Here is a 27,999-nt window from a genome sequence, read left to right as displayed (position 1 = left end):
TTGTAGCAAAAGATAAATATGATATACATAATTTGAAGGCACAATTGAACGCTGAATTTGATATGAAGGATTTAGGTGCAACAAAGAAAATCTCAAACATGGAAATTCGATTGTCACGACCTACCCCTCGGGGTAGGGAATAGATTTAGAGGTATTGCTTAAAGGATGGACCTAAGGCCTATGATTAGGTGTAGGCTCTCCCAAGCCCGTATCTCGCGTGACATTAGGGTATTTTAAAGAATTTCGCAAAAAGAAGTCACCACTAGCCTATTGAGGTCGGTTAGAAACCAAGTGAGGTGTGAGAGTATATCTCATTTCCTAAGCAACTAGAGAATTTAGGGTCGGAGACTTGATTACACTAATTAACCAATTAGTGTCATTTTGGTATCTAATCTTATTCATTTTAAAAGAAATGATTTTTGTTAGGCAGTTTTGATTGATTTTATATCTATCCACTAACATGTGAGGTGATCATACGGGTGCGCGATCATTAAAATAAATAATTATAACTACCAAGATCCTAATTGCCATAAAATTAAACACGTGCAATTAAACATAACAAAATATACAAACTAAACATGCGATATAATTAATATACAAGCAAATAAATGCCTAATTACATTAAAAAGGCAATACATAACAATTCCTAACCAAATCCTACAATTTTTGTGTAACACCCCTCGAACGGCCCCCAATCCGTTTAGGTTGTCACAGCTCGCTTATCTCTCTTTTACAAGACCTGAGGATCTATAAATCCTGGGGGTTTATAAACCTTTAGATCAGTCTTTACGCAGTTCTAAATGTATAGCGGAAGCAAAAATCATATCTCCCTATCACAAAATTTTGAAATGATGCACACCCACTAGACAGTTTTATAAGATAAAGCTAAGCACTTTTATTTACAAAAACTTGATAGACATTGTAGGTCCGTACACCAAAATTTGCCGTGGTTTTTTATACCCGGCTACATACAAAGAAGATAACCCGATCTTTCCTTGGCTTTTCTTTTCATCCAGCCCTACACAAAAGTCTATCAAACAGTGCCGACGGTCCAAAAAGTTTCATCTGCTACCCATCACACGCGATCACACCCAGCCCGGTCCATCGGCTGGCGGTGGTGGCAACATCCCTAGCATGATCCCATCACGTCGAACGTGCACCGACATAAACTCCTGAACCACGGGGCCATACTTGAATGAAAACCAATCCTCGAATCCCTATATGAGTGTGCTCTGAACAGGTGCACTCAACGTCGACTGGGATGCCATAAAAGTACCGCGAGCGACAGGCAACAGAGGCATCTTTTAATCTGAAATATTAATCCCCAAACGAGGTGAGTACAATCACTTAGCAGTATAAGATTTATCAAACTATATCAAGCATTACCATTAATATCCAGATTCATGCAAGATAGACAAAAACAAGTAGTTAAAGAGTAAGCATGCATCAAAATCATGAAATTCTTCAATGCAATGGCAAGTGCAGTCTCAATAGATCAAATACAACATGTCTAGTTGCACAAGTCTCGATCATAGGGCCAAACTGAAATGGCATGTCTCATTCCATGCCATACGACTTAGTCCTATAACCAAACAATCACACATATAGTAGAATAATCCATTTTATCATTTAAAAGGTTTCATCTCCCTCGTAGGACCAATGTTTGCATCCCTCCAGGCATTCGCATCCACCATGGTATCACGAAAGCCTCCGACATTCAGCCACTTAGGGCCACCGGGCATCTGGAGCATATCACACCTCCAGGCATCTCGTACCCCACCTGGCATCACGAAGAAAACCCTCCAAGACTGACCATGCAAATGGTTATCCCGACCCTCTGGATTTACGTACCGACTAGCATACAACCGGGCATCCCGAAACTCCCTAGGAAAGACCTCCGACATTCAGCCACTTAGGGTCACCAGCATCCACAAGGCATCGACTCATTCGATCCTTTGGGCATCCCAGCTCCCGGGGCATCGTTGACCCGAGAGTCCAATGGCAACAATTATCATCTTAATTTCCATAAATACTTTCAAATGCAATGACAAGATGTCCCATGAATCCTTCATCAAATCTCAATATTGTATGATATGCCAATGCCCGTATCATCGTGTCACATAACAATTCAAGATAAACTCATCTTCGGGAACAATTTGTACAATTTCGAAACAAAACAGCTTAATCAATAAAATGCACAGTTCTGATAAAAATTTCGGAATAATTCCCAAATGAACTCAGAAAATTCTGGAATTTTGATATGTTATAGATGAGATCCAAAGGAAGAAATTTTGTGAAGGACACTGAGTCATATTCGTTGTGTATAAAGAGTAATAATTTGTTGTTTCCTTCAAAATTTCTGCAGTAACTTTCAGATTCAGTACCGACAGAAGAAAATTCGTTTCACCAACTCAATCTTGTCCATTTGTTCTCAAATTTTGATATGTTATTCCTAAGGATGTTTCCTACGACTTTTATTAGGGGTTCGAAGTCAAATTCTATCTATAAAATTACATAAAATTCACAGAATCATCAAAGGTCAAGCTGTCCTCTACAAAACAGAACACTGGTTTCAATAGATTCGCTCCTATCTTCGTGTTTTCACATTCTCATGGCTATAGCTAGATCTTAAACTCCATCTAATGGATGTAATCTTTAAATAAAATGGTTTCTTTCCTTGTTTTCATCATTATAAATCAAAGCGATATAATTAGAAGGACTTTCCATCTAACTTTCTCCAAAACAGAACCGGCATATACAATTTTCTTCATTTCTAATTCAATCAAGTCATTTGTTCCTCTACCAATCTATCTTACAACATGAAATGACTGATGGTTTCTATCTATTACTCATTTAGTTCAATCCCACAGAAAACAGCAACATCACATTCAATCCTCCACATTTCAGCATTCGATCTTCATCTCTATCACCCAACAACTCAACATGCAGCTCCCTATTTTGTATTTTCTCACATCTACCAGCATTTCACCAGAAAATGTTAGCATGCAAAGACATAGGTTGATGAACTTCCACTTGCCTCAACTCCTAGCTTGCTCGGCAACCAAAAACAGAGGCTTGGGACTTTGAACGCAGCTCAATCGGCGACAGGGATTGGCGGCATCGACGGGGGCAGCTCAGACACGGTGAAAGACAATCCTCCTCTTCCTCCCTTGCGGCTCACGCCCGCACACCCGCTCACTCGCTCGCTCGAGCTCTCGGTTTCTCCCTCTCTCTCCTTAGTTCCGAATGCTTCTTTGTTTTTCTTTCATTAGTTTACTAACTAATTCTTGCATGCAGGTGACAAATGGCTTCAAGAAGGAGACAAGTGGCTTCAAGAAAATAACAAATGGAGAGGGTGGCGTGGCCTCCCCATCCGGTTCCTTCCCGCCCCCCGCCCCTCTTTGGTCGACGGTCTTGTGGGCCTCTTGGGCTTGCTTGGGCCCAAAATTTTTTAGGCCAAAATGTCCTATTTAAATGTCCCTTGGTAAAATAATAATAAGCCCATAATTTCCACACAATTATTAGGCATTTTGGTTTCCATAGAAATCAATTAATATTTTCCATAATCAATTTACATAGGAGGTTTGGTCCAAGAGATAAAATAATGTGGCTATTGGTGCAATTGTCCATATGGCTATTCAAAGACGAATTTCCTTTTCTTCAAAAGTAATTATTTTAGGTCATCGAGATTCTCGGATGCCGCATTTTGGATTTTCGATTTTTTTTAATTATATTCAAAAAAAGAATAATACAAATAATTTTCGGCCAGACCAGGTTAGGTTCGATTTGACCCGACTCGGGTTCGGCCCGATTGGGCCTTCACCTGATTTAGGGTTGGGCCCAACTGACGGGCCCATCCCTCCTCAAACGAAGCTTGCAGGCCCATGTGAAGGAGGTCGAGCGAGCGGCCCACTGGCCCTTGTTCCACGACGGGGGGATGGCGATGGCGTACGACACAAGCGGCCTCTCCGGCAACAGCACAGGTGGCCTCTCTGGCTAAGGACCGCGACGGTGTTGCCTCGGCTAAGCGGGCGGTGACCACCCTCGACGTCAGAGGTCGGCTGGGTATGGCAGTTGCGGCAAGGACCGTCTTGGGCGAACTCTAGCAATGGTGTGTGCGAAAGGACCCACAGCTCCCTTTCCTCTTCGGCTCCAGCGACGCAGCTCCAAGAACTCGAACCGGCAGGCACGTAGAAGGGAGAGGGATGCGAGACGGAGAAAGAGAGGGGTGCAAGAGGGCCCTAAACAACGAAAACATGGACGGTTTTCCTTGGGGCATTTTATCGAACGGGTAGCGGGCGTTCCGAGAGTCAAGGGTCTCGGGCTCGACCAAGACTCGAGCGAGAACCTAAGGGGGCTACTAAGGCGTGCCAGGACAAGGGGAAGTGTGGCGGGGACGAGTGGTGGCCGGAGCTCACCCGAACTGGTTGGGATGAGCTCCAGCCGACTTAGTCAAGAGATACACACCAAATGTTTGTTAAAATACTAACCCGAGTTCCGAGGAGTTGGCGGTGGTCAACGGCTCACCGACGGCTGCTGGGCGTTCCGGGGGGCGACTCTCGGTGCCTTGGCTTCTTTCTTCGGTCTTCCCTTTCTACTTCTCTCCTTCCGTGTTTCTTCCCCTCCGTTTTTCTCTCTGTCTCTCTCTCTCTCTCCAGTGTTCTGTTTTCGTGGAGTTCTTCTGCTAAGCTCATTCGGGGAAGAGTTGCGGGGAACAACGGTGGGCGGACAGGCCTCCGGCAACAGCTAGCTGCTCCCTCGAGCTGCCCTCCTCCCTCTGGTTTGCTCTCTCTCCCTTTTCGGTCCTCACTGTGTTTCTCTTCCTCTTCTCTCCCGGTGCCTTTGTGTTGATGTCCTTTTGTGTTTGTTGTTCTTTGTGGTTTTCTTCCCCTCGGCTGTACCCGCGATCACCCTGAGATGTTAGCTGTGACCTGCTGGCCTACCCCTTGACCGCCAGCTCTAGCCGAGCATCACCTCCACCTCCGACTGTTTCCCCTGCTCCCCTCTGCTATTGCTGCTTTTCTTCTTTTTTTGCAGGCGTGCGAGGAAGGACTGCAGGAGGATGATGACCAGTTGGTGGGCCGCACAAGGAAGGCTGGGTTGGGCCTAGCGTGGGGGGAAAGAAGTGGAAGGGGGACAGGTCGGGCCAAGGCTGGATCCGGCCCAACCCGACCCCTAAGGCCCTTTTTTTTAAATAATAAATTTTAATTTTTGATTTGATTTTTTAAAAAAAATTGTATGTGCTTGAATATACAAATTAGGTGTTGACATCGACGATATCAAAAAAAAGATAAAATTATATCTCTCGTGGAAAAGTTACATTGAGAAGGTGTTGGATCAATTTAGGATAAAAGATGCCAAACCAATAAATACTTCTTTTGCTGTTCATTGCAGATTATTAGCTAGTTTATATCCAAAAACAAATGAGGATAGTCACATGTTCCATACTCTAGTACAATTGGTAGTCTTTTGTATGTAATGGTTTGTACTCAACATGTTGTTAGCATAGTAAGTAGATATGTAACATGCCCAAGTAAAGTTTATTGATAAGCTGTGAAGTAGATTTTGAAATAGTTAAGGGTCACTTCAATTTTTGTTTAGAGTTTGGGAAAACTAGAAACACTCTTACAGGATACGTTGATTTTGATCATCATGGTGACCTTAATAAAAGGAGGTTTTTAACTAGGTATATATTTATTATTGGAGGTTGTGCATTTAGCTGGAAAGCTACTTTACAATATACAGTTGCTTTGTCTACTACAGAGGCAGAGCATATGGTTATTATAGAGGTTGTTAAAAAGGCTACATAGTTAAAAGGCTTATTTGAAGCTTAGTATGGATTATAGTGCAACTGTTGTACATTGTAATAATCGAAGTGCTATACATCTTGTTATAGATCATATGTATCATGAGAGGACAAATCACGTTAATTTGTGGTATCATTTTATTTGAGACATTCTTGCTGATGGCTATATCAAGATTTTGGAGATTGGCACTAAAGACAATCTAGCCGGTATGTTGATGAAGTCCTCGACCATTGCCAAATTCAAGTATTGTTTGTCTTTGGTTAATATTTGATGCAACTGAGTGTTACTCTAATGGGAAGAAAATATTGTTTATTGCCTTATGTAGAATTCAAGCCAAGGTGGAGATTTGTTGAGTGTCTTGAATTTTCTATGGGCTTGGACCAACCTTGGCTCTTAAAAGCAATATAAATATCGTGTTTCTCAAGTTGTTAGGTTAAGAAGAAGATAGAAAGAATTTTGAGTTTTTTAGCCACTTTTTGTAATCCTTGAATTTCAATAGTGAATTTTGCTTCTTCTCTCCCCGTGGTTTTTTATGCAAGGGTCTCCACATAAATATGTGTTATTTTGTTCTTTTTAGTCTTAATTTTGTTGTAGTTTCCGCATCAATCACAATAGTGTCATATCCTATATTTGGTAGCTCTCCAGGACAAGATATAGTAGGCTATAGGGGTATATAGCCCGGATTTAAAAAAATCCTAGGAGTGGGATAGAATTAGAAAGGATTTCTTTATCTGTAATATAAAAGCTATTTTCTAGAAAACCCAATGCTCTCCTTTTCCTTTTTCCTTCATTCACACGTGCGACTCCACTCACAATAGCTCTTCTCCATAGCTTTAGATTAAGGAATTTAAGCTCCATCTCCGGTGGTTTGAGCTTCAATCCGTGAAATGTTCGTCATTCCAGCATGTTTCTTCTATTTCCAACGGTGTTCTTTGAGTTCTAGAAGCTTAGCAATTATACAGGTGTTCCAGCATCTCTATTCTATCCTCGCTGAACTTCGCTCTTCATTTTCCAGAATTACAACCTTCTTGTCATGGTTTATTTCCTTCACCATTTAAGCTCAAGCTTTCCAAGGAAAACCTTTCTATTGCTAGATTTTCTGTTAGCCTAACTAGGAGGAAATCAATTTCTCAAGCCGACAACCACACTTCCAAGGTCGAAGGTTCCGAGTGATTAAAGTCACATGCAACACTCATCATCGGCATTGGATTCCAATCGTCGACAGTCATTTGAGCTTATGTAGGTGATTTAATTGCCATTCATAGCCTCAAATTCACTAATTAACCAGGGAAAATCGAATCTCTTATGCAACTCTTTTTTGAGAAAAATAGCTGAGGTATTGTGTGTTTTGCTAGGACTGAATTTTGCTACATTTAAATTTATTTTTTCGATTTCAAACGTGGTGCGCTGATCTAGATAGAGTCAGGTTGCGAATCTGAGTATGAGATAGGCACGTCTTGTTCTTAACCAGTTGCACTTAACATATTCGGATGTCCAGGAGAATTCTCTTCCCCTTGGTGCATCTGAATTGTGGTATTAGCCGAGAGCATCTAGATATATATTTTGAGCTTGAGGAGTTCAAAGTGTGCACGTATTGCAATCGTTTAGCTGTTGATGCAGAGAAATCTGCTGTCCATATCCATTCGTTGTTCAAACAACAATCACCAAGGCATATCTATGTGTTAACCAAACTCCAAGAAGGGAAACAAAGAGAGACCGACGTGTATGGACAATAGAGGAATGAGAACTGATAACAACTTCAAAAGTAGTTACATGATTATCTTAGAAAAGCAGTTTGAAGAAAAGTTTCTAATTTTGAGCATGAAGAGGTTGGAAGTGCCAAAAGTTTCTTATATCAATCACTTTTATGCAAATAATTATGGTCGGATCATTTAAGTGCTATTTTTTGGGGAAAAAATGGATCACTCAAGTCCCAACTTCGATTAGGGATACCAGAAATTTGATGTGTCAATCTTTTATCAATTTTTCCAACCAACATGACTTTACTTGTGCGCTGTCAGCACTAGTAGCTCTATCTAAATGACGTCATCTACATTTTTGCCCCAATCATAAATCCTAACTTGGGCAAATGGCTTGATTTGTCCAAACCAGGGTTGTCCATGTTTGACATCATTTTCTTTTTCTATTTGAATTTGCAGACAATCAAAGAAGAAGAAAAGGTAGATAATGATGAGGTGCTCATGAAAATTAGGAAGGTGATGAAGGCTGTCGCCTCAGTCGAAGTCATACTTGGGCTCGTCGACCTCCCAAATCTGGGCTCATATCCCAACCCCCATCGATTCTCCACTCTACAGCGATGAAGAGTTCCATCTCCAGATCAGAAGGAAAACGCTGCTGCTCAAATCCGTACAGACGTTGAAGGGCTCACCATAGAAGCAATCCAACTTCAAAATATCGCATGATATGTTATATATATACACACGCGCACACATACGAACTTGTTTCTAAGCAAAGACAAAAACGTTCATGGACATTTGTTATGCTAATGAATGACAAAATACGGCGGGCATTTTGTCTCGTCACTCTTCTAGAAATACACGAAATTTTAATGAATTTATATTAAAATATGTAAATTATGAAAATCCAGAAAAGAGAGAAACACGAAGAGATCTGCCCAAACAGGGGGACTGAGAATAGACCCGAAAAGAAAAGAAACTCCAAGCATAACAAGCAGCAGCAATTGCAGGTTGACAAAAACCCAGAAGAGATGAACAAATAATCTAATTTATATTTTAATTCTCTTCCCCTCTTCTTCACAGAAAGCTCAACACGGTAACCATGTGTACTCAGCAGCAACCTCAACACGGACTCTACGGGCAAGATGTTCTCGCTCAAGGCCTGCAAGAAGTTTGCTCTCCACACAAGTCGCAAATGACTTGATCTGCACTACCATATAACAAATTTTTCACAGGTGCACTGTCCGTGTGTATTAATCTGAAAACATGCATGCCAGATGCAAATCAAGACTAGCCTGAGGCGACTAGTGAAGAAAAAAAGGAAGAAAAGCTCAAACAACGGCTTGATGAAAGAAACCTAAATTAGGAGGAACTCCAGCAACCAGAAAACTTCAAGCGATAAACCCATGGCAACCCGCCAATGTAAGAAAGCATTGGGGCATGATACAACTAGTTACATCTAGCAGTTGGGAATATACAATCATCTAGAATCAACTTGTACAGCTTGCAGGTGAATGCACTTTACAGGAGCGACACCAACTTTGCTGCTATACCTAAAAAAGAATTGACTTCATGCTTATATGTATATGATATGCGTATCCCCTACGTATATACATATACATATATCTTAATGGTCAGACGAACTGCTAACCTAACAAAACTGTGCCAAGGCTCCAAAGAATGTCCATAGAGAAATCTCAAGTGGGCGACTCCGATAAAAGTAGAGTGTGCCACCAGCCGCATGCAACCTTTCTTGGTAAACAGCCTTCCATGTTGACTTGTGAGGGAATATTACGATCGATCACATCACCCAATCCGAGCTGATTGGTTCATGTAGTCCATGGCCAAAGTAATGGAAATCGGCACATTAGACTGGGAGATGAAGAAAACTGCTACAACTAAAAAATTCAACCAGATAGCTATGCGGTTACCTGACCATATTTGTTCCATCCCCAGCAAAACACTTTTCGATCCTCTTCAAGAACAAAAGCAAAGATAAGTCATAATGCATGCTATGGCCAAAAGAAAATTATATAAATGCATAAATTATATAGGCAAGTATTTAGCTAGAGGCAAAGATAAACATAGTGAATACAGTCTTGGTAACAAAGGATGCTGAATTAAGAGATGGGCACAAAAAATCACAGACATAACAGGGAAGAAAAACCTTTTCTTAACATACAAAATTTTAAACAGGCCTGATGGCCTCACCATTTGCCCTGGTTACACCCTTCGTTTTGAGCCACTGCTTAGTACTCAATAATGGTTGAAAACAGACCAAAATGGCCAGGTAAACCCATTCGACTTGATACAAGAGCCTCGTCCAGACCAGATCATTTTATACATACCGGCTGAAGGTTGAACCAATTAATAACTGTGCTGATCCCACATTAGACCAGATCTGATTTTAGAAAAAAAAATTAAATGGTTGTGTCTGTGAGCCAGGGAATGCAAACACCTAACCTTTAAGATGGGAAGATGCACAGCCACTCAAGCTGTGTCCACTCTTGAGAAGTTACGGGCAACTAATTAATTTTCCAATGTACTCACTTTCCTACTCTGGAAAAATGGCACATGTAGAACTCAAACACTGGAACTCTAGTTTGAAAACATGGGGCTTTACCATCTCAGCTAAAGGCATGCCTGTTCAATGGGTTCAGAATTACCATGTACAACTGATTCATCTGGTTTGGTCTTCAGTATGGTTTTCAAACATTGGCACTTAAGTTGAGATGCTAACGTTACAAGAAATTCCACAATACTTTCTATATTCATGTTTTTTTGTCATCTAAGGGCGGCACCAAAGCATCTTGGTTAACAGTTAGTGAGCAAGAGATGGTTTCTGGAGTTGAAACCCCACCAGAGGAATCCAATTATGCAGTCTCACCTTGAAGCAATCCATACAGGACAAAAGGAACCAAAGATCTAATTGTAGATCATTAACAGGAATGACCAAATACTTCCTACTTCCTTTGTTTGATGAGACTTTAGAAAAAACTAAAGGGTCTCTCCAAGAGCAAAGATAACATTCAATATTTGTGACATTCACTCACTATTGACTTTGTGAAATTCTTCACCTAAATGTATTCAAATTTCATCTGAAAGATTACCAATTTGTTTATTCATTTAAAAAAGAAGAAGAAGAAGAAGAAGAAGACAAAAAGTCACTAGTCAATTGACCTGTAATTAATGCAGTATGACGAGCTCCACAAGATACAGCTTTTGCATTGATATTTTCCAAACTCGGAGCATCCAAGAGCCTGGGGAGAGTCTGATTTAGAAATACAGGAGACAATTAAGATCATATTTAAATATGTCCACTAGTTGAAGAACAATATAAAACTTGGATTGGGGCTTTAGTCAGCTAAAAAGGAAGGTTCCCAATACACCACGTCAAAATGCCCAGTGGAATGAAAATATCATTGTGCTTAAATGATAACTCCTTGGAACTCAACTAATCAATAAGTTAAAGAAACTAAATATATCCCTATATAGAAAACAAACATTCATTTAACTGATTCTAGCGTACCTCAGCTTGATCTACCCCAGTTCCCAATTGCCCAAACTGATTCCCACCAAATGCATAGACATCACCATCAGCAGAAACACATACGGTATGCCAAAGCCCTGCAGATACTCCGACTATTCTGATGCCCAACAGAGAAGTTACGCATGTTGGGCTCAATTCATCATCCGTACTCCCTTGCCCACACTAAACCAAATAACATAAAAAAGAAAGCAACATTAATCCTCTAAGAGACTAAGTGAAAAAGTCTCAGCCAACTTATTTACATCAGACTAAACAGAGCTTTATATTCAAGAAGAATAGAATAAGTATTCCCTTTTATAGTGGTCCTCATCTTGAACATATAGTGTGCTTTTTTCTCCACCATTTTCTACTTTACCTGCATGTTGAGCCCAGACACAGTTAATACTATTTTTATGATGGCTACTTTCACCAACATAGCTGGAAGTGTTACACATGCCACTATAGCAATGAGATCTGTATAAGTAGCAATGGAATATTGGACTCTGAATAAGACCAAATAGTCAGAAACACCAGAGCTTTTTAGAAGTTTGTAAATTCATTCAAGCATTTTGCACATGCGAATATGTATTTTTGTCAAACAGAGGTTTTTCAAAAGCAGAAAATCTATCCTCTCTATACAAAATAGAATTGCTGAGTGAGAGAACAAGGCATAAAGCACTAGTTCATAATGGCAACTTTTACAAAAGACGATATAACGCATCTTATACCATCATCTTTTTCAATAGTAATTAGCATTCATGTTTTATTAAAAAGACTGCCATTTAGCTACACTTCATGGTAAAGAAGGGTCAAACACATCATTCCCGAAAACAGAGCAACATGGGAAATTCTTTTAAAATGATGTCCGTGCATAGCCTGCCATACAAGATCTACATACAATTCAAACAGCTGAAGTTTATTCTCAGGTTCACAGTGAAGAATGCCATTACATGACATGGACCTGGACCAACCACAAATTATAAACTATAATGGACGTGGTTAGGTTAAAAACATCATACAATTCAAACAGCTAAAGCTTATTCTCAGGTTCATAGTGAAGAATGCCATTACATGACATGGACCTGGACCAACCACAAATTATAAACTATTTAAGGAGGAGGAGGTGATGGTTAGGTTAAAAGCATCATTGCCACGAGAGAGAGAGAGAGAGAGAGAGTATCAATTTTTCCATTATCAACAATTCACCTGTCCGTAGAGTCCCCAACCAAATGTAAGCAGCGCGCCAGCATCTGTTGAAGGCAATAAACAATATCCATGTCAATGTTGTGTAATTATGCTTACTGACAGGAGATCATTGCCACACATAACTTATGACTCACTTACAAGGCCAATACATAAGACGAGAGCCAACAATGATCTAGATGGCAGATGCTAAATGTAGCGACAGCAGATTAACTATCAATCACGTAAAAAGTTTCAATATCAAAGCTGCCTCAGTCACAACTAAAAGAGTTTCTCCTACGCAATTGACCATAGATTTACATCATAATCTCACTGCCAGCCCAAGTTAACTAGAATATTGCCAACTCCAGGCGAAAATTATTTTTATAGGTTTGTAGAATGTGGTTTTGATGTTCTCTAAATACTTGGACTTAAGTCCCATAGCTTCAAGATGACCTCAGTCCAATAACCCCGACATGATCACTCTCTACAAAAATATCTGCTAAAGGAACCAATGCTTCCTCGGTTTTTCAAAAACCTATTGAGCACGCACCTGTTATTGCCGCACTATGTCGTCCACCACAAGCAATTTGCTTCACATAGCTCCCAGGAACTCTAAAGTTCTGCCCTTCAGAACTCATGTTTCCTCTCGAAAAGCCCATAGATCTGTCTTTTACATATGAAGACTCAATACAAGGCACAGGATGTGGAGAGGACACCATTCGTATCCGAGATCCCAAACCAAGCTGTCCCTCGCCTCCATATCCCCAACCCCACACCTGACCTACATCTGGAATTTTCAGAACTAGGATTATAAGCATGGCAGTATATATGATGAAATTTCAAGATCAAATACTATTTCAATTAAGAGAAAAGTACGACCAAAAAGTCATCATGGGAGACTAATAATTCCACTTCTGCACAATTACCTGACAATGCAAGAGTATGGCGCCCACCTGCAGCAACAAGGGCAATCCTCACTCCTGGACTCAAGGACACTAAACATGGGAATGCCGACAAAGTCTCATCAGCAGATGATGAGCTTTCAGCTGCTTGCTTAGCTGTTGATATTCTCCTTCGCTTTGTACTCTCTTCTCCAGCACTTTTACTGTCTACCCCAGATAAGCTTCCCCCACTTGACTTCGAGCCTTGAGATTGCGGGCTCACTAAAAAGGCGTCGAACCACAAATTAGTCTATAACAATCCATAAAACAATTCGATTTTGCTGATAAAGAAATCACTAAAAATCACCTTGCTCGGTCAAGAAAGAAGTTTGCCTCTCTAGAGCTTCCTTTTCCAGGTTCCCCCCAATTGTTGGGTCACCAAAAACCTTCCCAGAAGGAACACATTCTTTCCACCCCCATGTATAAACTTCTCCATTATCTGCGCTTACCAGCTTAAGATGTTAATGAACTGAATCACGCACGTAAGAAACACCCAGAAACAGGGCAATCGGAAAAGCAAGTATTTGGAAACTACTCATATACCAAAACTCCTGGTGGCATACCTAATGTTTTTAAAAATCTCTGTTATGTACTAGACTAACAATAAGGGAAAAAAAGTTAATACCCATAACGGCAATGCAGTGGGCCCAACCAGCTGCGGCATTTACTACAGTGGCATCAGTAGGCAGTGGAAAAGGCTCTGGTGTTTCCTTCTCAAATACAATAGCAGAAATGCAGTCTTAAGATAATCAGGAAATCAAAGATTAAAGTTAATGGACTAGAGAATCATGCATTCGCTTTAAATACCCCATGCTTCCCAGATGTCACATAGCTCTGACCAAGATCATCTGTGGATCCCCATGTTATGAGCTTCCCCGAATCTGTTTAAATGACAAATGTGAGAAAGAACCGGCACAACTTACTCGGAAAAAATCCAAAATTCGAGCCGAAACACCCTTTGTGAAAATGTACAGAACATGGTCCAAAATCTCATCAACTAAAATTCAAGAATAGAATCGCCCGGAATTAGGGGCGTTGACCATACTAAGCAAGAGTAAGGCCTGCTAGGTCGAAATAGCCGGTTTCCAATCGCGACTTCAAATCATAAAAGTAGAAGCGGACAAGGAGAACTGATACCAATTCACATGACTAAATTCTGTATAAAGAGATCAGAAGTTGACGAACCAAAAGCAGACGGAGAAGATTGTGAAGTTGAAAAAGCTCTCCATCAACAGTTCCAAACTAATATTCAATGGAAGAGTCATGCGCAAAGTCAATAAATCGTCACTTTCTCAGAAATGTGGCTCCTGAAAGGGGAAAAACTCCTTAAAAAAAAAAGAAAAAAGAAAAACAGCTATTGCAGCTTCTTCCACATGTCCATCAATCAAATTCCAATAGAAGCAAATGGCAAGAAGAAAAGAGAGAGACCATTCGTCTTCCTACACCTCCCATGTATTTTTTATTACCATTGCGAGGAAGCTGTTAGCCTCACACACCAGAGAGAGAGAGAGAGAGAGAGAGAGAGAGAGGGAGAGGAACCTGAAATGGCCATGGCGAATCCACAGCCGCCCCCGCAGACGTCCCTCCAGGCGGCGGCGGTGGCGGCGCTCGTCCTCACCGGCACTGGCGAGAGGAGGGGTGCCCTCTGCGGCAGAGCGCCGGGCAGGTAGCCCCACATGTGGACCACCCTCTCCTGGGCCTCCTCCATTTTCACGGTCCCGTCTCCGTCGCCCGTCCCCTCGCCATTCATCTCCGTTCGCCCTCCGCTCCCCGGCGAGTCCACGAGAAGAAGGGATAGAGCACGAAAACGACCAAAAACACTCAGCTCCCACAGCCTTAGAGAGAGAGAGAGAGAGAGTCGAAGTGGCGTTGGGGTGGTGAAGAAGTGTCTCGTTCGCGTTTTCTCGTGAGCGCGAGAGGGTGCCCTAAAATCGGGAATCCGTTCCTCTTTCCTTTCAATCGCGCCCCCCTCTCAGCCAGCGGGTTGGGTTTTGGCACGCCCCGAACGGGGTGGGGCCCGCACCGTGGGGGGGTGGGGCGTATCATTTTCAGGAATATGGGGGACGCCACGTCGGATGCTCGCGTGGTCACCAGGACACGCGGCGCCGTCCTGGCCGGGTAGATCCCTCGGCCATTCTCCGCCACGAGTTCCCCAGAAGTTTCTGGAAGCGCAGGTGGTCGCTTCCCCTGTTTTCGTTTATCTCCCTTTTATTTTTTTCTCCTTTCCCCCCTCCGCCCGAAAGCAGAGAACGTTCCCACCCGCGCGTTGGAGAAGCCACGCGCCTTTGGTGGCGTGGCCCGATTGCCGTCGCGCCCTTGGTTCTCCCAATCAAAGTGGCCCGCCACGTGTCCGACGCAGCGCCCCCGGGTCATCCTTGTTTCCTTTTTTAATGTTTTTAATTTTTTTTATTTTTGTTGGAGGAGAACTCGGGACACGTCATCGGTGGGACCCTGCAAATTCCCCAGCCTCCTTTTTTAGTATTGTGCGCTTCAGGAATGCACGCCGTTGGGTGCGTGAACTTCCAACGCCGTTCGGTTCGAGCCCTTGGAATTTATTAACTCCCCAGTCCCCACTGTTTATGCTCCTCTTCCGATTGGGAATTTCTCCGCGGCACTCGGACCGACGGGATTATATCAGATCACCTGCGTTCATCTTGTGGATTTCACGTGTACTTCAGGGTCGGGTCCCACAATACCAACGGTTTTTTGGGCAGTCAGCCCACTATAGGTTTTTTCCCAACCAATTAAAGTGATTGTCGTGGCCTAAAAATGTTTCGATTACTTTTGTTTAAGGGAAAATTTCATGATATTATTTTTTGGAAAAATGATTAGCTTCCTTTTATTTTGTGATATGTGACTGAAAACGTTTTTGATATTTGAATCTCATTTGGAAAATAATTTAAATCTTATGGCTTTATCTCAAGCCATTAAAACATTTGAATTTTTAAATATTATTTAATTATTTAATTAATTATTTATTTAACTTTTTCTTCCACTAGTCGCTAGCTATCATCAAGGCCCTACGACCAGAAGAGAAATATGGAAAAAAAAATAAAAGAAAGAAAATGACTAATCATAAATGTTTATGAATTTAACTAAAAATAAAATAAAATATTAAAAATTCGAGATGAGCAATTTTCAGAAGGTGCAACCTCTTTAGATTTATGAATTTAATTTCCTAACATTATGAATAAATGTTTTCATTGACTAGAAAGTATTTTTCAAGAATTAGTTTTTCGAACTTTCACCTGCTTAGTTTGTAAAAAATGACTAATCAAGTGAAAATACTTTTGTCAAAACAGACATACCCTTAAAATAATAATTTACACAAGTGAAAGTGTTATATATATTTGAGATTAGGTTAGTTTTAGTTTACATTTATTGTAATTAAACCCAATTGCCTCCTCACCCTATATATAAGGGAGGGCTTATATTCCATTTGGTATTGGGAATATACTAAAATTTCATCTCATTTATTATAAACCACATATCTCAACTTGATAGCAAAGCCATTGTTACTTGAGGAATGGCCATCTAGTCTGCTGTACGGTGGCCGCTATGATGCTAGTCACACCGGCCATGTTATTCCCTATTTTCTACCAAGATTGAGATATTTAGTTGTTGTTGGACATATTTCTACTACTCATTTTAAAAAATCGACACCATCGTTGGACTCACGACCCTTGAACAAACCAAATCCTGAACTTTCATCGCCAACGAATGCCACCATGCGCTATTGCATCTCAGACCTAGGGAGCCTGCCACTATTTAGTAGTGATTTGGCCATCTTTTGCCACATATTTAAAAAACCAACGCCAACCCACAATTCACTGCCTTCTACTAGGGGTGAGTATCAGTCTAGGGTTAATCCTGAACCAACCCTAGATCGGCCCAACCCTACTAGTTCCGATCCGGTTCCTAGGGAGACTGGTCGGTCCTTAGTTCTAAAATTCCTAGACTAGTACTGTGCGGGTTGGTCATCGATCCTAAAAGTTCCTGATTGGTCCAATCTAGACCAACCCTAAATATATATATCTAATATATTATTTATAATATAAAATCTTAAAATAAACAACGTCAACAACATTAAACAACTCTCCTTACCAAAAAAAAAAAAAAAAAAACAACATTAAACAGCTCTTTAATGAGGAGTTTAAGTAATTTTACATTGTTCTTTAATAACTGAGATTTTTAATGTCTTTTACGGCGTTAATAGTCATAATTTACGAAGGAGAAAAATGTTTTTGTGAGGTATAAATAACTCCTTATGACATTCGTTCTCTTCTGTCTTATTTGTCCTCTTAGTTTTCAATTTGCCAAAATTGAAAGAAATAACTTCTCTACTCGCCACTCGACACTCGCCTCACTCACTTTGGGTCACTTGTGCTACTTGCCGCTCGATGCTCGCTTGACTTGTTGCTCCCCGCTCGACATTCGATGCTCATTCTATTCGATGCTCACCCCACTTGACTCTCACCGCTTGCTTTTCTTAGTTAACCTTGCTCATCATCAAACCCATTGGGTTAGTACATTCCTCAATTGCCATTTTAAGGAGTACAAAAAATGAAATAAAAAATTATTAATTAGTCATAAGTTAACCTTGAAACAGGATTGATCCCATTAGGTCATTCTAATCCTCAATCACTTTTTTAAGGAATACAAAAAATAAAATAAAAAATTATATGTTGGTCCTGGGTTGACCCTGGAACTGGACTAAACCCATTGGGTTGGTTCGATCTTCGGTCCCAAGCTCAATAAGGTTAGTTTTCGGTCCAAAAAATTGAAAACCAGTACTGTGCGAGCTGGTCCTAGGGTTAGGGGGTGGACTGGCCCAACTCGGACCATGTTCACCCCTACCTTTTACCAAGGCAGCTCATGAAATTTCATATCCAATTGCCGCCGAATGCATCTCCACTAAGACACGTGCCTACACGCATCAATGGTCTTGCGCGATGTTGACGTCATCTGCTACGGCAGTGCCACATCATCTCTAACCATTGACTATTGACAAGCCATTGGTTGGTTTAGGTTAGATCGGCCAGACTGATTCCATTGCATTTCTGACCGATGCGATCGTTTTCAGACCTGTTTTTGGTGTTCTTGCCTAATTCCTAAGGTATTCTAACATCCTATATTCATTTTTGGCCTTGTTTTGTCCATATCTGCTCTCGACATATCGGATTTTGCTGGTTTATACTGGCAAAGTGCTTATCATGGATATAATGGACGTCTCAATGCCCATTCAGACTATTTGAATGGTTTCAATTATATTTTATGGACTCATAAAATATCTAACTTCTTGAAAGGATGTTAGTTTTGGCATTATATCACTGGAGATATTTGTACGCCTACTAAAATTACTGAAGAAACAAAGGCTAAGTTTGTGGATTGTTTGGAAGAATAGGATAGCAAAAATCATCAAATTCTCACATGGCTTCAAAGCACCTCAATCCCATCTATCTAACTCCAATTTGGCCTTTTTAATATGACAAAGGAAGCTTGGGATCTTGTTGCCAATCGTTATTCTAGTTTAGATATCGCCCATTAGAATAAGCTATTGAGGAATTTATGTCACATGCATCAGGAGCTAGGTTAGCTGTTAGGGATTCGTTTTTTTATGACTGGACTGCACTTGGAGGGGGCTAGTGATGCTTGCAAATTTTATGAATATATGATTGTATGTGTCATGTAATTTTTATGGCTGTAAATGATGAGTTTGAACTTGTGAGAGCCTCCCCTCTGCATAGAAATGCTTTTCCTTGTATTGAGATGGTTGTGTCAGAACTGGGATATGTTTATAGAAGTCAAAAACTTGTTATGAAAGTGTAATTGAGTTCTAACACTTACAAAAAATGTAATTAAATCCTAAAATTTGGCAGATTGATGCAATCGAGTCCTAAAACAAATACAATTAATTTGACTAATGAAAAATCCTGATGTAGCATTTTTAAATTAATTTTTATTTTCACATGGAATTTTTATTATTTTTATTCATTTTTTAAATTATATTTAAAAACTAAAAAGTAAAAGGTAAAATTTATTTAAAAAACAAAATGGTAAAAAAAAAAAAAGGACAGAGTCATTGGTGGGCGCTTCCGCTTTTGCAGCCCATTGCTAGAGGGGCCGATGACGGTTGTTGGCCATAAGCAAGGGTGGCCGACCCTTGCCCACCCTCACCTAGCCAAGGCGAGGCCTAATCGGCGATGTGTAGTGGCAACGGAAGTGCTTTATGGTGACCTTGCCCTTTTTTTTTTACATATTTATTTTTTAAATAAATTTTAGCTTTTTTTCTTATAGTTTTTAAATCTAATTTTAAAGAGACTTGAATAAAAAAAAAACCATGTAGAAAATAAACATTAATTTAGAAATGCCATGTGGAAAATAAAAATTAATTTAAAAAAGTACCACGTTAGCATTTTCTATTAGTCAAATTAACGATGTTAACTTTAGGACTTAAACATAAATGTTTTATGATTTTAATTGCACCTTCATAACAAGTTTAAAGACTTCTAGTGAACATATCTCTATTGGAATTTTAGATTGAGGAGACTCAACTAGTTATATTAAAAACACAACTTACTATTGTGTCAATCTCCACACCTATAGATGCGGTGCTTGCTACTTTTCTTCCTCCTTACGTAGACCATTTTGCAAACATCATCCCTGACATGGCCATGTGGCATCTAATTGTTATTGACTACAACATATGCAGTCCATAGGATTGGCCAACTAACCTCGCAACTGAGGTCCTCCTACCTGTCCATGCTCGTGCTGCTACTATAGACTTCTACACATGGATCGTCCATCACGCTATCCTTTAAAGATTTCCGTTCTATTCTCCAAGAATCTAGTGCCTTTTGCTCCTTCGTTCCTACACTTCTGCTATGTTTGACACTCCAAGTATTTCTGATTCATGGTTTAAAAAAAAAAAAAATTCCTTGCTACAATCACATATAATCCAACTCTACTTTATTTCAGTCTAAATCTTTCACTTCATGTGCACCTCTCATTCATACAGTTGAGAGTTAGTCATACAGGAAACATTAACACATCTATATTATTCTCACCTAACTTTTTTTTGTTCCTAAGTTCTCTTAAACTTGATATTTGTTGGACAATTGTGTGAACTTGGCTTTGATATTCATTTCTCTTTTCATGGTTGTCATGTGCATGATTCTTGGATGAGACAAACACTTGGGATAGGCCATAAAGTGGGACGCTTCTTTAGCTTTTCTCCCTAAATATTCTGATCTCTTTTCATGGTTGTGTTGCCATAATGTCATCCGAAACTTATAGGTTTGGTAATGTTTGTTTCTCTTAATTTAGTTTCTTGATTTTAAGTGGTCATTTAGGTTCTATCAACATTAAATATTTTGGTTGCCTGCCTTGTAAGTTGGGAAAACATCATATTTCACCAATTCAGACTAGGGAATCTATGGGTGCGCATGAGAACATTTCTTGGCTGGGGAACAATTTCTTTTCAGAAATAGTTCTTTTCTATTTCTATTATGGGGAATAATTTCTATGTAAAAAAACCCGTTTGGTAACTACACAAAATTTTTACTCTAGAAATAGAAAAAGAATAGAAATGCGTTTGGTAAAAAACAGTTTCTTTTTTATATTTATTTGTTTTTTATTTTTGCCGGTAGACCGCCACTACTGCCGAATGCCGCCACCGCCGCACGTCCCTGCCGCCGCCGATTGCCGCCGCACGGCCCATCATGTTTGCCGTCATTATAGGACGCCGGCCGTGGGAGGTGGCGGGCGATGGGCCGTGCGGCGGCAATAGCGGCGGCGATCGGCCGGCGGGGGCGTGCGGCGCGGGTGTCCCGGCGGTTGACGGCGGCTGATGGGCCGTGCGGCAGCAATCGGCGGCGGTAGTCGGCCGGCGGGGACGTGTGGCGGCGGCGGCGTTCGGCGGCGACCGGCGGCGGTGGCGGCGGTTGGTCGGTCGGCCTCCGGCGGTGGCGGTAGCAACGGTGCCGGCCAGTAGCAATCGGCGGCAGCGGCAGTCGTCCGGCGGCAGCGGCACGCGGCGCGGCGGCGTCGGTCGGCCTCCGGTGGCCGGCGGCGGTGGTGATCGGCCGCGGCGGCGGTCGGTCGGCCTCCGCCCGGCGACGGTCGGCCGGCGGGCGGCGACGGCGGCCGGCGGGTGGCGGTGGCGGCGGGCGGCAGCGGGCAGCGGTCAACGGCGGTCAATGGCGGTCAGCAAGAAAAGAATAAAAGAAAAAAAAATTAACTTATTTCTTAAACTTGTTCAGGAACAAGAAGCAACTTTTTTTTACTTCTCATTTCTATTCCAAAACCATTCTCGGGCTAACTTTTTGTTCCCGGGAACAAAAAACTAACTTGCCGTTATCAAATAGGTTTCTATTCTTTTTTTGTTTCGGGGAAGAGAAGAATAGAAATTTTTGAGCTGGGGAAGGTTACCATGCGCAGCCTACTCATGCTCCTTTTGATCTCATTTGCCCTAATACTTGGGGACCATCTCCCACCCCCACTATGGGTGGCTCTCACTATTTTGTTATTTTTGTGGATGATCACTCTCATTATACTTAGTTTTTATCTTATGAAAAAACATTCTAAACTTACTCGTATTTATTGTGATTTTGTTGCGGTGATCAAAAAGGTTTTCCGTACTAGTGATTCTATGGAATATAGAGACAACTAATTTATTAGAATTCTCTTGTAAAATGTTACCATCATTCATAACTCTTGTATAGACACTTTCAAAAAATGGTAGAGTAGAACATTAAAATAGGCATATCTTAGATTATATGCATTCTTCTCATCTATGTCTCTTATCCTAAACAGTTTTGGGGGGAAGCTTGTTGCGGAAGGTTCATTTTTTATTATTTTTTCCCTACAAATAGAAAGTGCTTCGCGAGTTTGTTATCTAAATTTCTTTACTTATTGTGCCACGTCGAAATTTTTAGCATAAACCCATTTAAGAAATTTGTTGAAAGGAGTTATCTTACAATCATGCAAAGTGCATGGGATCAATCATTGAGGATTGTTCTAATAGCCACCCTTCCCACATAAGAATGAGGAGTTGAGGAGTTTGATTCCTACATTTTCAAGCGGTTGGAGGTGAGATATTTGGTTTTAGATATGAGGTTTGACTCTCATGCTTTGCAAAGATATATGACAAAAATGAGAATGGGTTGAGAGTTAGATTAGGAAAAAAAAAAGTGCATGGGATCCTTTTATAAGAGAGGAAAGTGCATGGTAGCACAAGTGACTAAAAGAGTGTAAACAAACGATCAAATTAAAGAGATTACAAGTTTCTCGAGAGGATTGCCTATAGCCTATCTTCGATCACAAGGGTTTTTGGTCACTTCGCAAAAGACAGGCTTGACTTAAGTGTGTTGCTAGCATTGTGTTTCCCACTCGCATTGGAGTGAAGTAGGGGTGATGGGCTTGTCCAATGAGCAGTCGTGTGTGGCCAGATCTGCAATCAAAACTGAACGCTATCCCACGAGCAATCTATAGTTTACCAATTCTACACACCCTTACCCCTTTAGAGCGTACGTCAAGTGCATACGAACCTATCGCACCAAAATTGCTTCATTATGTGGGATCCACGTGACATCCGTCGAAATCAAGGGCCGTGGTGCACTAGGGCATTCGGCACACCTAATGAAATCTTTTTCCCCATTTTCTGGCTACCGGGACAAGCTCTGCCAAGTGCCGAGCGTCCCAACCCCAAAGACCTTGACCAGTGATGGAGGCGCACGTGTGGCCCGCAAGCCCGGCCCATTGTCCCTGGCCGACTGAACACATCGACCGTATTGCGAGACACAAACAGGAACATCTCGAAGCAGCAATAAACCCTAAGCCACTAGTTTTTAAGCGGTCGATTGAGTACGGATCCGTGAGGCCATTCGTTCCCTCGACCCCAACCCCAACCCCAACCCCTACCCCTACCCCAACCGCAGCATAGCAAAAACCTTGGGCCTCATGACTATCAACATCCGATATGGGCCCAAGGGAATCGGTCCTAGGGCCCAACTGGAAACACGTGTCCGCCCGGTCAATCATTTGATGGGGTCAACCAATCATCCAATCTGGGGCTAGAGAAGGGGCGCGTGCGGTGATTGGTGGGGGCCCGAGCGTGGGGCCCGCGAGAATTTGAGAGGTAGATCTTCTTCCACGCCGGTGTGATCTTACAGTCAATCGAGGAGGTCGGCCATGTTTGGGACGCACGTTATTTCGTTGCCCACCTGCGGCTTCCATTCAATTTGGGAGTGTCGATGACGCAAACTTTTGTACGATCACATTTGGATAAGAACTCTGCATTGGGGTCCCATCATCACATGGCTTGTATTGAATTGCCAAAATACTTTTTCAACTTCTGTAATATAATAATATATACAGCCCATCTATTTGGGTCTTATTTTTAGAAAGATATACTTATTTTACCATCACGTAAAAAGTATATTTCTTAATTTCGAAATAAAAGTATTCGACACAATGTATAATAGATCAGTTACTTTGGGATCTCCACATGCCTACCAAGGAATGCCATAAGCGATTTATTGGTGTTCAACGAGCCCATTGCCAACGGACTAAATATAAGGTTATGGATCGAGTTGTTGAAGCCTAAATCCAAAATACCCTCCCCTCTAATAGGGTCTCTAACTCAAAATACTTGGTGTATCCATCAACTTTTCATTATGAATGATGAATGAAACTCTTTTTCAACAAAACAAAAGCCTTAAACATTTATACATTTGATTCGGTGCATGTTTATTTAGATTCAGGTTCTTTCTTTCTTTTCTTTTTGTCACGAGAGATTTGGGACATTTGAGAGAGAGAGAGAGAGAGAGAGAAGTTAAACTAGCACTACAAATAGATAATCATTTAACTTGTTTTTTGATGGGCTTAAACATTTCTTAATTAGAAAATCTTTCATTACATCAGATAACAAAATGTTAATTCAGCATTTTTTACATATTTTGTTGCTCTATGAATCATAATTTGTTTCATTGTAGAGCCATTAGTTTTTTTCTTCTTTTTTACGATTAAAACCTTAAAGGGTGGGAAGGGTGACCAGAGCTAATGATCTCTTAGAGCATTACCGTAAAAGTCACACACATGCTATGAACTGTTCGAAATGGACAATAATTGCTCTATACCACTTGTGACTCGAAAGTCCAAGATCAACAAATTCCATTACTGACTCTTTCAAGATACTAACAGTTATAAATCTCTTTACACGATGTCACACAAGCCAAGTTAAAGGTTCGCTCAGGAAGTGAATTTAACCCGAGCTCTCATAAAAGCAATTTAATGAATGAATATCAAGTGGTTAGAATTCATAAAAGCAACATAGTTATTTCTTGATAACATTAAAAACTACTCTTTTTCTTGTAATTCAAACAATGTCTTTGCTGCTTACACATATGTAAACTGTAACTATTAAAGATGGACAAAAATTTTAAAGGCGTTAATAGAAATTTATAATTGTCTTTCATACCAACGTATAACCACTTAAAGTTGTAAGAAAAGATAAAGAAAAGATCTCAATCATATGAGAACTAACAAGATGGCAAAGGTGTGAATTACATGAACAGTATGACCAAAAAATCGATACAAAATGAAGAAATTGCCTATATATAAGTAGAAAGAGAAAAAAAAAAGTTTTAAGATTTGAATTTTTTTTGGTAAGGTTGTTTATAAGGGAAAAAATGATTCAAATTTTAAAATTGAAGCATGTGATGGATGAAAATAAAACAATTAATCCACGCATTTTCCCATTATTGGAATATTCTTAAAAATAACAAATCAACAATTCTTTTTGGAAGAAAAAGATAAAGTGTGATTCCTTAATACCAGGAATTGCTTCTTTAAATTATTGCATAGTCCATAGTACTTTTCACATTTTCACACACATGTAAGTGTGCCATTTTCGGTTGTAAAAAATGATCTTCCAAGAGTGGTTCATATATTTTAATTGTTCATAATTTATTTGTTTAAATAATTAGAGAATGATGTTTTGTAGGCCGTAACTTCACAAGGTATGGAGAGAAATGCCTAGGTGGTTTTAGAACACCGCATCGATAAACATCAACATCAATTTGAAAGTCTCTTTTTCTTTTTTTGGGAAAGAAAATTATCATTCGGAATGCTTGGCATCGGGTGATTGGCGTGTGATGTGTTGCTCTACATAATTTCTCCATGATTGGACTCCATGGCAGGTGAAAAAAGGGAGTCGACATTGCTGACCCCACGAAGCAGCAAACCACCAGAATTTTATTTTAAGGGGTGGACGATGATGGAGGGCTCACCGAACCACTCTTTCACGTAGACGCGGTAGACCATTGACCGGCCAATGCAAAATGCAATTTGAGCCTTGCAAAAGCGGGGGACGACGTCGTACCCCACTCAACATGATCCGGGAGGCCCTTCGCCGACATGCCTAGGCCTTGGTTTCAATTATTTGGATCGTATAGTCTGCTAAGCCCCTAATGATTTGATATGATTGCTTTGTAGCCCAATCAGATGAGTGGAACAAGTTGATCTTCAATTGTACGGGAAAAATTGGGCCAATTATGTCGCTCTATTTGATCCTTCCCTTCTACCAAATAAATCTCCGTGGGACCTTATCCTTGCCTTCTTATTTTTTCCCCAATTTCTTAGTTTAAACTATCGAAGCATATTTAGGGTAGAGCACCTATTTTTCATTGACAAGGTGTTTGCCCAAGGTACAAGCTACTATTCCTACATACCATGCCAAGTCACGAGTTTGAGCCCACTTGCAAGATAGTGAGCCTTACTATTTTTGGGGAAAATTGTCCAAAAAATCCTATAACTTATTGCTTTTTTAATTTATCAATTGAATCATAGTTTTTTTTTTTCATTTTTTGCTAGTTGAATCCATTATACCAATTTTGGTCCAAAATCACTGACATGAACGTCATAGGTGCCACATAGGCACTAAAGTTAATTTTTTAAAATAATATTTTAATATTTTTGAATTTTTCAAAATTTTCAAATTTTTTTATTTCTTCTTCCTTTTGTCGATGGCCGACCCCCAGCCACCAGCCATGCCCAAGCCAATTGGCCTCGCTTGCCACAGGCAAGGCCCTTTGGCTGTGTTTGATTGTCTCGACTTTAATCGGATATGACTAAATATGATAGGATGTGAATTGTAGAGATTTTGTTAAAGTCAAATATATTCACATCATATCATGTGTATTGTTTGATATAAAGGGCATATCAATGTATATGAATGTAAAAGTTTACAAATGAAAATGGTAAAAATCTCTCGCGATACTCTTGTTTACTTTATTACTATTTGCTTTTTTTTTCCCTCTCTTTTTAATTATTTTCTTTTTTTCCCCTTCCATCATTATCTAATAAAATTCTATTAGATAGTAAATTGTAATAATATACCCAAAATATATAATAAATATAGATATATATTTATAGTTACATATTGAGTTTATATTATAAGATAGAATTAAATTCAAATATATAAACAAAAAATAAGATTAAATTAAAAAACCAAAATGTTATTTTTTGTTATTTTGAATTTCTTATATTAGAATTCAAATGTTATTTATATTGAAATATGATTTTACTTTTTATTAATTTAGAAGATTGTTATTTGAAAAAAATAACTTTCTTATTATGAATATTAGAAATCCTATTTACCTTATCCAACCTCTCCCATAGGATAATTTTATTGGGATTGTATCTCACTCATATTCGATTTTATCCTATCTTGAGTGTGTACCAAATGTAGGATACAATAAATTTTATCCTATTCCAAATTTTATCTTAACTGTCAAATGTAGTCTTTGAGATTTATTATGATTTGAATTTTTTTAGTAAATCTATCAACTTTTGATTATGAATGATGAATATAGCTCTTTTTCAACAAAAGAAAAGCTAAGCATTTATACATAAGATTTTGTGCGTGTTTATTTAGATTCAGGTTCTTTTTTTTTTTCCTTTTCTTTTTGCAAACAAGAGATTTAGGGCATTAATAGAAAGAGAGTGTCGTTACAAATGCTTAAAGTAGAGCTACAAATAGATAATTGTGTAACTTGCTTTTGATGGAACCACGCCACCCTTGCAATATGGGAAGGGGGAGGTGGGGGGATTCGAATCCCCACCTTCTCAAGAGGGTGGGGTGAAGACGATTTAATTTCATGTGTAGGTTTTGACTCACATGCCTCGCAAGGAAGCAAAACAAGAGTTTGAGAGTGATAGAGTAGAATCGACCAAAAGAAAAAAAAACTTGCTTTTGATGGCTTAAACATTTCTTAATTACAAAATCTTTGATTACATCAAATAACAAAATGTTTATTCGGCATTTTTTTCACTAAGCTGTGTTTGTCATTTCTAAATGCAAGCTATCTTTTAACATATTTTGTTGCTCCATGAATCATGATTTGTTTCATTGTAGTGCCATTTACTTTTTTTCTTCTTTTTTACTATTAGAATTTAAAAGGGTGGGAAGGGCGATTGAAGCTAATGATCCTTTAAGAGCATTACCATAAAAGTCCAACACATGCTATGTAAATTGTCTGAATGGACAATAATTACTCCATACCACTTTCGACCTGAAAGTTCAAGATCGACAAATTCCATTGCTAGCCCTACCAAGATGCTATCAGTCAGAAGCCTCTTTACATGAGGTATGTCATCACAAGGCAATATAGTATAAGCTAGTCAAAGGTTTGCTCAAAGATGTGAATTTAACTCGAGATGTCATGAAAACAATTTAGTGAATGAATATCAAGAAGTTAGAAATTAGAATTAACAAAAGCAACACAGTTATTTCTTGCTGACATTAAAAACAACTCTTTTTCTTAATTCAAACAATATCA

At 39.9% G+C, this 27,999-nt stretch overlaps 1 protein-coding gene across 4 annotated transcripts; it reads right to left on the bottom strand.

The window, feature by feature from the left end:
- Positions 1-8,847: 8,847 nt before the first annotated feature.
- On the bottom strand, positions 8,848-15,135 carry LOC104421905 (ultraviolet-B receptor UVR8). 4 transcript variants are annotated; one of them, XM_039303722.1, is made up of 11 exons: positions 14,699-15,135; positions 13,967-14,040; positions 13,785-13,869; positions 13,467-13,598; positions 13,145-13,381; positions 12,769-13,005; positions 12,240-12,283; positions 11,034-11,216; positions 10,685-10,764; positions 9,436-9,479; positions 8,848-9,324 (listed from the first exon to the last, which is right to left on the bottom strand). In XM_039303722.1, the coding sequence occupies exons 1-11, from the start codon at positions 14,907-14,909 to the stop codon at positions 9,311-9,313; spliced, it is 1,341 nt and encodes a 446-aa protein (XP_039159656.1). In that variant the 5' UTR covers positions 14,910-15,135; the 3' UTR covers positions 8,848-9,310. The 4 variants fall into 4 exon arrangements, with proteins under 4 accessions (XP_039159656.1, XP_039159655.1, XP_018719871.1 ...); XM_039303721.1 differs by having other exon boundaries at positions 10,685-10,775; positions 12,769-12,999; positions 14,699-15,133; XM_018864326.2 differs by having other exon boundaries at positions 10,685-10,775; positions 13,467-13,601; positions 13,788-13,869; positions 14,699-15,133.
- Positions 15,136-27,999: the final 12,864 nt, after the last annotated feature.

This window comes from Eucalyptus grandis, chromosome 10 (assembly GCF_016545825.1).
Source record: "Eucalyptus grandis isolate ANBG69807.140 chromosome 10, ASM1654582v1, whole genome shotgun sequence".
Taxonomy (NCBI): Eukaryota; Viridiplantae; Streptophyta; class Magnoliopsida; order Myrtales; family Myrtaceae; genus Eucalyptus; species Eucalyptus grandis.
The sequence above is the reverse complement of the archived record's forward strand: the minus strand, read 5'-3'. Positions and strand labels throughout refer to the sequence as shown.